Source organism: Equus quagga, chromosome 21, assembly GCF_021613505.1.
Source record: "Equus quagga isolate Etosha38 chromosome 21, UCLA_HA_Equagga_1.0, whole genome shotgun sequence".
Classification (NCBI taxonomy): domain Eukaryota; kingdom Metazoa; phylum Chordata; class Mammalia; order Perissodactyla; family Equidae; genus Equus; species Equus quagga.
In genome coordinates, this window is record NC_060287.1 from 37,337,651 (window position 1) to 37,349,312 (window position 11,662).

General features: G+C 45.4%; 1 protein-coding gene across 1 annotated transcript in view; it reads left to right on the forward strand.

Annotated features, from left to right (window-relative positions):
- Positions 1–5,603: 5,603 nt before the first annotated feature.
- LOC124231414 (ubiquitin-associated and SH3 domain-containing protein A) overlaps positions 5,604–11,662 on the forward strand; it is a 42,792-nt gene continuing 36,733 nt past the window's right edge. The window contains exons 1-3 of the mRNA XM_046648215.1: positions 5,604–5,716; positions 7,634–7,687; positions 10,234–10,420. Coding sequence (XP_046504171.1) covers positions 5,604–5,716; positions 7,634–7,687; positions 10,234–10,420 — 354 coding nt within the window. The remainder of the gene's footprint in view (positions 5,717–7,633; positions 7,688–10,233; positions 10,421–11,662) is intronic.

Sequence of the window (11,662 nt, forward strand, 5' to 3'; positions counted from 1 at the left end):
GAAACCTTTTCCTCTGAGATGCAGAGCAATCAAGGAGATGCACCGGGTAGATATAGACCACATCAAGTCAACGTTTGGAGCCCAAGCCAGGACAATAAACTGCTCCCCCCCAAAAAAGAGAAAGAGAGAAAAGAAAAAAGGAAGAAGGAGAAAAAGAAAGAGAAATAAATTTTGAAAGAAAAGAGTATGTACTGCTAAGAAAGAAATACAACTATCATTATTCACAGACAAAATTATTTTTCTTCACAGAATATCTTTAAAATTCTCAAGATAAGTTATTGGAACTAATAAGTAAGTCAAGATTTTTGGATGTAAGTTTAATGTAAAATAATATGAAATCAATAGTATTTTGATTTACCAATAACAAAAAGTACTAACATGAAATTTCAAAAAGATCTCATTTACAGTGGCATCAAAAATGATCAAAAACCTCAGAACGACCTAATAAATACTGCAAGACCTCTACACAGAAAATTATGTAACAGAAGCAAAGGAAAATAAAAAAGACCTGGCAACTCTAGGCCAGGAAATTTGACAACTTAGATAAAATGGTCAAATTCCTTGAAAAACAATTTAATAAAACAGATACAAGGAGAATACTCCAGTATCTGTTAAATAAATTAAATCTATAATTAAAAACTTCCCAACAAAGAAAATTCTACATCCAGGTGACTTCATTGATAAATCTTTTCAAACGTTTAGGAAAGAAATTATACCAATCTTACAAAAACTCAGAGAACTGGGAGGCAAAGAATACTTCCCAACCCATTTATGAGGCCAGCATAGCGCTGACACTTAGGGTGACCAGCTGTCCTTGTTCGCCTGGGACTGGGGGATTCCTGGGGGGTTCCTGGGATGGGAACTTTCAGCACTAAGACCAGGAAAGTCAGAGGAAAATCAGAATGAGTTAGTCACTCTGCTGACACCAAAATCTGAAAAAGAAAATGAGAAGAGAAACAATCAGCCAAGCTCATTCACAAACATGAATGCAAAAATTCTAAACAAAGTATTAACAAATTGAATCCAGCAATAGATAGAAAGGATAACATACTATGACCAGGGAGGTTTTACCTTAGGAAAACAAAGTTGATTTAACATTCAAAAGGCAATTGATGTGAGTTACCTCATTCACTTAATGAAGAAGGAAAACAATATGATCATCTCAATAGACGCAGAAAAAGATTCGATAAAGTTCAACATCCGTTAAACTAAGCGGAGTGAAGAGGAATTTCTTTAATCCGATGAAGGATATCTACCGAAAAGTCACTTTTATTCAACACGGCACTGGAAGTCTTTGCCAGAACAATATGGCAAAGAAGAGGAAATAAAATTTATAAATATTAGAAAGGGAGAAGAAAACGGTCATTATTTGAAGCTTGCATAATTATGTATATAGAAAATCCAAAAGAGTTTATAAAATATTAGAATTAATAAGTGATCTCAGCCAGATTATTGGATATGATGGCAATAGAGAAAAATCAATTGTATTTCTATACACTGGCAACAAACGAATGGAAATAGAAATTATTTTTAAACAACAGCATCGAAAACATACAACACACCGCAACTAGAAGGACCCACAATGAAGAATATAATACAACTATGTACCGGGGGGGCTTTGGGGAGAAAAAGGAAAAAAAAAATCTAAAAAACAAAACAAAACAAAACAAAACAAAACATACAACACATAGGAATAAACTTAATGACAGGAGTACAAGAGCCTGGAAACCATGAAATGTCGCTAAGAGGAATTAAATAAATAGGGAGACGCACCGTACTCACGGAATGGAAGACTCAGTATTGTTGGAATTGCTCTGCAGAGTCAACACCATAATTCCAAACAAAGTCACAGCAGGCCTTTCTTTGGTGGAAATTAGCATACCACTTTTTTATTGTTCTTGGTATTCCTTCCCTTTCCTTTTTTAAAGTCAATTTTATTGAGGTTTAATTTACACACTATCAAATGCACCCTTTCTAAGTGTTCAACTCGGTCAGTCTTGAAGATCTATACACCCATGTAGTCACCACCAAATCAGAGTGTAGGACATTTCCATCATGCCAGAAAGCTCCCTCCAACCCCAGCCTTGGGCAACTACTCATCTGCTTTCTGTCTTTGTAGATCAATTTTACCTTTTTTAGAGTTTCATTTAAATAAAATCATACAGTATCTATGGTCTTGTGTCCGGCTTCTTTCAGTCAACAATGTTCTTTTAAATTCGTCCACGTTGTTTCACGAATCAGTGCTGTGTTCTTTTTTATTGATGAATGGTATCCCATTGATTGAATACACAGTCATGTGCTGCATAACGACGCTGCAGTCCTCGATGGACCACATATACGATGGTGGTCCCATAAGATTAGTACCATATAGCCTAGGTATGTAGTAGGCTATACCATTTAGATTTGTATAAGTACAATTTACGATGTTTTCACAATGGCAAAATTGCCAAACGACACATTTCTCGGAAGATATCCCCATCATGTAGTGACACATGTCTGCACCATAATTTTTGCATCCATTCGCCAGTCGATGGACATCTGGATTCTTTTCAGTTTGAGTCCACTCTGAATGAAGCCACCATGGACATTCATACACAAGTCTTTGTGTGGTCATACATTTTCATGTCTCCCTGGTAGATAGCTAAGAATGGGTTTATCATATAGTCAATGTGTCTAACTTAATAAGAAACTGTCAAAATGTTTTCCAAAGTGGTTGGACCATGTATGAGAGTTCCAATTATCCCACAGTCTGGTCAAAATTTGGTATTGTCAGTCTTTTCAATTTTAGCTCTTCTGGTAAGTGTATTGTGGTATCACATTGTGGTTTAATTTACATTCCCCTGATGACTAATGATGTTCAATATCTTTTCACGTCCTCAATTAGCCTTTCACCTATCTTGAACCATTTAACCCATTTTTTAACCAGATTGTTTGGTTTCTTATTATTGATTATGAGACTATACATACACAATAGATACACGTGTATTATATTATATTCTGTACATTCTGGATACAAGTCCTTTGTCAGGTATATATGGTGACATTTTCTCCCAGTCTGTGGCTTGCATTTTTATTTTCTTTATAGTGTTTTTCAAAGAGCAGAAGTTTTCAATTTTGATCAAGTCCAATTTATCAATTTTCTTCTTTCATGATTCATAATTTTTATGTCCTAATAAAGTTTTGCAAACTCCAGCATATCAAAGAGTTTTCTCCTAGGTTTTGCATTAGAGGTTTTATAGTTTTTGCTTTTACATTTAGGCCCATCATATATTTGAGTTAATCTTTGCACATAATGTGAAGGTGGAGACGTATATTTTTCCCATATCCCTATGCAGTTTTCCAGTAGCATTTCTTGACAATACTATCCTTTCCTCTAGTGAATGACATTGGTCCCTTTGTTGAGAATCAAATGACTACATATGTGGGTCTTTCTGCACTCTCCAGTGGCACGCTATGGCAACCTGATTTTTAAATGTATATGAAAAAGCTAAGGCATCGAGGAACCAAGGCAATCTTGAAGAGGAAGACAAAAATCACAGGACTCAACACGATAGTAATTTAAACCATGTAGTATGGGCACAAAAACGGACAAACCCAACAAGAGAACATAATAGAGTCAGAAACAGACTAATACATATGCAGTCACCTGATATATAACAAACGTTCTGCCGTATTCACCGGGCAAAGGACAGTCTTTTCATTGAATACACATATGGGGAAAGAAATGAATTTTTACCCCTAGCTCACACCATACACAGAGTTAATCCAAATGGATCATAGAGCTAAGTGTGAACAGGAAAAGTAGTAAAGCTTCAAGAAGAAAACATAGGAGACTATCTCCATCCACGTTAGATTAAGTATTTCTTGAATGAGATGCAGAAAGTGCTAATTGTAAAAGAAAAGATTGATAGATTAATTTTCATTCAAATTAAGAAATTTGCTTTCACTCGAAGACATTATTAAGAGGTTAAAAGGCAAACCTGGACAGCCTGGACGAAGTCATCATCATCAAATGCCTCCAACAAAAGACTTATCTCCAGAGTTCCCACAAATTGATAAGAAAAGGCAAATGACCCAATTTTTAAAAAGGCAGAAGCTTTGAATGGGCCCCTCCCCAAGAGGTTCTTCAAATGGCCAAGAGCCTGTCTCACGGTGCCCAGTGTCATTGCCATTCAGGGAAATGCAAATTAGAACACAGTGTGATGTCACTACACACGCCCAGATGGGCTAAACCTAAAAAGATAGGCGATATCAAGTGTGGACAAGGACGTAGAGCTGCCGAAACTCTCATCTACTGCCGGCGGGAGGGCAAATTGGAACAAATTCTTTGTAAGACTGCTTGGCAGTTTCTGACGAAGTATGCACGTATCCTATGACCCCCAAATCCCTCTCCTGGATGTGTACCTAACAGAAACGCATACATCAGGCACTGAAAGACACATCCAAGAACGTCCCCAGGAGCAGAACAACTGCAAGCCACCCAAATGTACACCATCAGAAAAATGAAGAAATAAATGATGGTGCCTTTATCTGACAGACACCCACACAGCGATACAGTGAACGAACCGCGGCTACAAGCGATAATGCGGACAAATTTCACACGCATGACTTTGGACAAAAGAAACCAGACATGAAAGAGTACATGTTATGTGGCTCTATTTATATAAGTTTCCAAAACAGGCAAAATTAACGTACAAGTGAGGACAGCGTTACCTTTTGCGGGAAGAGACGAGATAACTGGGAAGCTGGGCAGGCGCTGGCAGCAAGCGTGCTTCCGGGGTTCTGGGGATGTTCTGGAGAAGAGCCTCTCACCCCTGACGCTGTCGACATTTGGGGCTGGATCTTTCTTTGCTCTCATGTGCACTGCAGTGTTCCTGGCCTCGACCCCCTGGATGCCAGTAGCAAACACCCCCTCCAGCTGTGATAACCAAACACGTTTCCAGACAGTGCCAGTGGTCCCTAGGGATGAAGGCCAATATTCCCCTGGCTGAGGGCCACTGTTTAATTGTCAGTCCTGGGAGAGTGAGGCGTGTGCGCTCACTTTATGAAGATGCATTGAGCTGTATACATATGATTTGTCAACTTTTCTGCATGCACATTAAACTTAAAAGTTTTTAAAATCGAAAAAAAAGTTAATGAATAACTAAAGGAGCCAAAAATTTCAGAGCTAGCAGGGAAAATAGATACAGTGTCGTTTAATGTCTTGTTTGCAGGTAAGGAGACTGAGATCCCGGGTCACTTGGGGTTCTGTGGCCAGTGGGACCCAGTAGGGAATGCTCGCCCCCTGTTCCACTCTCCCCCGTCCTGCCCCCTCACTCTCCCTCTCACTTGCTCCCAAATGCAGCCCAAGTCAGCGCAACGGCAGATGCCACGCAGGGACGTGGCTGGACTCCGGAACCCAAACCCCGCTGTGGAAGCGGGGTTGGTGGATATTGCACCCCGGCACCCCACAGAGAAAATTTTGAAAACCAGTATCTCTGCAAACAGGATATTAGCTTTTGTTAGAAAGATCAAAAACGGCTTGAGGTTTCTCTTCACAGCCTCAGCCTCTCTTGCCTCCCCTCTGGCTTCATCTGCTCATTTCAGTCTGCAGGCAGGAAGAGATGGCAGCCGGGGAGACTCAGCTCTACGCTAAGGTCTCCAACAAGCTCAAGGGCCGCAGCACCCCCTCCCTCCTGGACTCCCTTCTGGGGATGGGCTTCCCCGCACACACCGTGTGAGTACTGCCCCGGCTGCGCGCGCCCCGAGACCCCAGACCTGGCCCTTCGGAGGGTGCGCTGTAAAGCTGCGAGCGGCTCAGAGCTCTCGCTTCCTGTCAAAGGGGTCCACCAGGACTAGATACTGTCTCAGAATAAGGCCCTTCTCTGCTTTTTATAAGTGGCAGGATCTTTGCCTTTCAAGGACAGAACTCGGCTGGCTGGCTGATGTGGGGGGACACTGAAATTGGTGAAAATTAAAGCCATGTGTTACCGCGGCAGCCCCATTTTTCAGGGTTTGGAGGAGCTTGGGGCCTATAGTGACGCTGAGACGACCATTTCAAACTTTAATTTGAAAAGGTCCCGAAGCCCAGTGAATCTCTCCTGCTGGGACCTGTTGAAATGAGGCTGTGTTTCTGAACAGGGCAGGAAGCCCATGCGTCCTTAGGGAAAAAGCTCTTGAACGTCTGAAAATGAAACAAAATGATAAAGAAACTACCGGAAGAGTGTCAGCATGATCTCACGTACCCAAGGAAAGGGTCCACATGTAGAAAATTATGATCTTAGGCCTTACCCCTCCCACAGAGGGAAGAAATCCCCCCAAAGCAGTGAGCTGTGATGCTGACCCCGGGTCCCAGCTTCCCTGGGAAACCGGTTCCCTAGTTCCGGTCCTTTTCACACGCTTATTCATATGGGAAAATACAGCAGAAGTCCCCTGAGGTGACCTTGGATTTGAGAGGGGGCAAACTGTCCTTAAACATTGTAACAAAATCCTGACCAAATTGGGTGAAATAACTTTGAAGCTAGACCCCTTCCTCCTCCAACCCAAATCAGGATTTTTGTCATCACCACTGTGCTCATAACAATCCGGAGTCTGTGGAATGGGGAACAGAGCCAAGCCTGAGCAGAGGGCCTGCCGTGTGCTGGACCAGCCCTGGGCACCTTCCATCAGGTGCAGACGGGGACACTGAGGCCAGAGAGGGCACATAGTGGTCGGGCAGGACTGGAACCCCCTTCTCAGCGCCTCTGGAGCCCACGCTTTATTACACTAGTGAAGCTGCAGCGTGGAGCCATCCTCAAAATTCCCTCTGGCTGAAACCTGGGCCATCTGTTGGGGGTGGAGAAGCCTGTTGAAACGTCTGCTCAGGCTGGAGCGCCCCAGGTGCCAAGGCCTCCCTGTTGAACCCCTCCAGGCGCCCGCATCCCATCACGTCCCTCCCCAGCTCCAGCTGTTTCTGGGCTGACTTCCTGAAGGCAGCTCCTCAGCTACGCTCCATTCTGCTCAGTTTGGAGGCTCAGCTCAGTTCCATTCAATGTATCTACATCCGGTTACAAGGATGAGTAAGATGCATTCAGGCCTCAGGGACCTCATGGTCTGGGAGAGAAATCAAAAGGACTCAAGTTCGTCAAGATGAGAAGCGTGGTGACCACGAGTGTGGCCGGGAACACAGGAGCCCAGCACGTCCACCCTGCCTGGGCGACATGGGGAGGGCTTCCTGGAGGAGGGCGGTGTGAGCATCAGGGAAGAACCAGGACCACATCTCTAAGGGCAAGTCGGCACAGGGCCGAATTTTGGCGGGGGTGTGGGGCAGGGCGAGTGGGGGAAGATGGAGGGGATAGGGTTCCAGGTTGGCAGGACCTCAGGGCACAGGCCCTTGGACTCGGTGCCGAGGGCTGCAGGTGGGGAGCCCCAGAAGGAAAATGAGCGAGGGGCAGGGAGGATGTGAACAGGTCTGCATTTTCAAAACCGCAGCGATGCCCCTTGGAGGATGGAGGCCTGGACACTCAAGCTGCTGGCCGGGAAGTCTAGCAGCCCAGCCCCTTGTGGCGGGATCCTTGAAGGTCCGACAGGCTGTTGGGCGCCCCTGCTTCTCTCAGCCTCTCCCGGAGAATGGAAGGCAGGTTCTAAATACTCCTTGCATTCTGCTCTCCTACAGGCTAAAGGCATTGGCAGCTACTGGAAGAAAGACAGTGGAAGAGGCATCGGACTGGTGAGTGGGCTGGCTTTGCAGGCGTGGAGAGCATCTGGATGGAAACACCCCTGCTTTGAGGGCGTGCAGGGTGGACACTGGGAAGTGCCCAGTACACTCTGGGCGGGGTGGGGCGGCCACCTCCATGCCTCCCCATCTAGCACCAAGGGAAAGGAATAAAGAGCCTGCATTTAAAATGCAAAACAAAAGAGAAGGAACTATGAACCAGCTGTTCCTCACTTAAAAATCTGATTTAATCCAAACGTGACTGTCAAAGAAGGAAAAAATTCGTGTGATTTGCTGTGTAAAGAGGGCAGAGCCATTCTTGCTGATGTAAGATAGAGATCGCCACTCTCTGGGGCTACATCTGATGGGGAGAGAATTTACTGGAGGTTATGAATGTCCCCTAAGCCACGGTGCACAGTAACGGGGGTGGGGGTGGGGCTGCCTGGTGGCTGGGGGGGACCGGCTGAGGAGCTCAGGGTTCAGGGAGGCGCCGCCATCCGCCAGCAACGCGACTCTGCAAGCCACCCGCTGCTATGGGTTGCGGTTTTCTGCTTCAGGAATCAAAGAGAGGGCACCCCCGTTTCTAAACGTGGTCCCGCCTGAATGTGCCATGATGCCATGGTTCTGCTCACAGCTGGGAAGTTCCCCCACGCTCTGCCCCGGAAAAACCACAGTGAAAATCAAACAATAAAAACCAGGTCCTGCCAGGCTGGGATGTCCTCCCCAGGGCACGGTGGCAAACACTGATAGTGGGTCTCCGAGCGTCCAGCGTGTCCTTCTCCAGAAGCTCTAGGCGGAGGGTAAACTATGTGCCCTAACTATGGGACAGGGGGAGACGCCCAGGACCCTCTGGGTTAAGGAACTCTAAAGCCAGTTACCAAATTTGAATTAAAACCCGAACACACTGCTGTGAGGGCTGCAGTCGGTCCCTGCTGGTTACCCCTCAGCCAATAAGACTAGCAGACCAGCCAAGGAACAGGGAGACCTGGGGGTCCCCCAGACTCAGCCAAGAGTGGGCCGACCTCTCTGCCCACCAGGGAGGTGCAAGTTAACACGTTAACGTGCTATTGAAAACAAAGGGCAGCTTCAAGTACCACAGAGGGGGAGGGGAGGGTGCATTCTCACTTTTGTGGTTACAATCTAGAGTGACGATCAACATTGAAACTGTGTGGAGCCACCTGCCCGGCAGTTCCAGGTCTAAGCACATTCTCTGCAGGAATACAAAGGGCCTAAAAAAATGTGCAAAGTTCTTGATTACCGTGTTACAAAGTTTACAAGAAAGAAAACAGTTGAAATGTCCGTCGATGGAGTGGATGAATGAAATATTGCATAGGTAGATGATGGAAGGTTACACAGCCCTTAGAATGTTCACTCTGGCAGACTTCACTAGACGCGTATGTGTGAACACAGGTCAATCGCAGAAACACATTGTGGAGTGAAAAATGCAAGTTGCAGAATAATGTAACGATAGCTTATGATTTATATAAAACGCACACAAGGGCTATGTACAGATTTGTTACTTAAACGTCTAGAAGAAAATAAATCAGATCAACAACTGAGGTTGCCTCTAGAAAGGGCAAGAGAGCCAGGATGAAGAGCGGAGACCTTCCTCCACTGGGATTTTTTCATTACGAAGGAGAATGTATTTGCGAACAGCTAATGTTTTCCCAAGTGGTTGCATGGTGTTTTTCAAACTTAGCATTACATCGTACGCACTTCCCTGAGGCACTAAAATCATTCAAACCCCAAATTCCTAATGAATAGATGATAAATAAATTTACCAGCATTTATCTACTTTTTCCTTCTTTCCGATTATAAATAACTGCAATAAATATTCTATACACACAGTTTTATCTATACTTTTTGCTTTTCCCTTCAGATAAATTTCTGGGAGCAGAATTATTAGTTCTGGCGGGATGGGCACTTCAGGGGTCCTCATGCACATTGGCAAATTGCTTTATCCAAAGGTTGCACAAATTCGTCCTTAAGTCTCACTGCACCTATGACACAATTGAGCATAACATTTGTCTTTTGAAAAGTGTTTCATTAATTTGACAACAACAAAAATGGTGTCTCATGGTTGTCTTAATTTTCATTTTTATTATTAGTGAGAATGAACTTGTATTTTGGATTCGTATATCCTTTCTCCCTGTATTTAAAATAACTTTCTGAATCGAAAGAAAATAGAATGGCCACCTAAATTTTGTCTAGCTTTTTTGTGGTTTTGATTTTTACATTTAATTCAAAGTTGGAGATAAAATTAAAATGTGAATTTTTTTGACAAAATTTTCAACACTAAGGAGACGGTTGGACCACAAAGGTCATTTGAAGACCAGATTTTGAGTTTTACTGTCACTTTTCTCGGCCTGTGGTTTGGGAATCACACTGACCCGGGTCTGAGAGCTGGGCGGACACTGCCTTCTCCACAGCCCCTTGCTCCGTGTCTCACGCAGTTATTTTGGCCTGTTATTCGGAGTTGCTGTTGTTGCTGTCGTCTGTCCTCTGTGGGGAAAGAATCTTCGTCATGACACAGGGTGAAAGTGGCCCGTTTTCCGTTGCAGGCTGCACTGTCATTGCAATGACCCCTCTCTAGACGACCCCATCCCCCAGGAGTACGCTCTTTTCCTCTGTCCCACCGGGTCCCTGCTGGAAAAACTTCAGGAGTTCTGGAGAGAAAGCAAGCGTCAATGCACAAAGAACAGAGCTCATGAGGTCTTCCCTCACATAACGCTCTGTGACTTCTTCACGGTGAGTCAGCCCCTACGTGCCTTTAATGCTCATGAACACGGCAGCTGAGGTCACAGTCTGTGATAGCTAGCCACATGATTTATTTCCACGGGGTGGTCCACAACCATAGTATTGGCAGGCCTCTTTGTGTGAAATATCCTTTACTTTCCTCCTCACCTTCATCTGGTCAACTCCTATTCATACTTCAGAACCCAATTCATTTATCCTCTCCCTTTTTAAATTCTTCCTCAGCTCCCCGGGGAGAAGAGGCTGCTGCCCTCTGTGCTCCCACCATCTTTTTATTTATATTTCTAGCAGTACTTTACGTGTTGGGTGACAATGACAATATGTCTGGTGCAGCTCTGCATCCTCACTGGACTGACCCCCTCAAGGGAAGGTGGATGCTCTGCTCATCTTGTAACCCCAGAGCTACCACAGCGCCCAAGACAGAGAAGGTGCTTTAGAAAGAAATGTGTAACGGACCAACTGAAGAACGGGGGATTGTTGACCTGTCACAAGGGCAGGCCTTTTCCCTGCCTTGGGGACCAACCCTCTGACTTAGAAACTGGTCGAATAGGCAGCTCCCTGGGGCCTGGGAAGGTGAGAGGGACCAGGGCTGCTCAAAAGACAAGGAGACGTGGGAATGAGGGAGGCAGGAGCAGACACGGCTTCCTCTGAGCTCCCCACCAGAGAAATGTGGGAGGGCACCCGGCCTGGCCTGCCTCTGCTGTCAGCGAACTCTAAGGGTTCCCCCTGTTTCAAGGGTCCCACCAGGGCCCAAGCAATCCCCCCACTCCAGTCTCCACAGCACGCAGGGGAAGGGGACGCAAACCCCCACAGGGAAGGTTTCCAGAAGATACGCCAGGGGAAGCAGCGCCTTCTGGAAGCTTTGATGAGCATGGCTGTCTGCTTCCGGCTGAGGCGCGGCATTGCGGGGGAAGATTCCCAGGACACAGGACTTTGGTGCTAAAACCAGGAAAGTCCTGGGCAAACCAGGGTGAATTGGTTGCCCTCCTTTACAGGTGATGGCATTTCTCACAATCAGCCTTTCTGGCTTGTCCTCGGGGCTCGTCAGGGAAAGGAAAGGAGCCACACCCAGCAATGAACATGACCTTAGAAATGACACGCTCGGTGACGGCAGAGAGAGCAGAACTGGGCTTCCACTCCTTCCCCCAACCCAGCACTCACCTCACAAATGGAAACACACACAGAGACATACCCACACAGAGACACAGATATGTACACACACAGAGACACACAGAC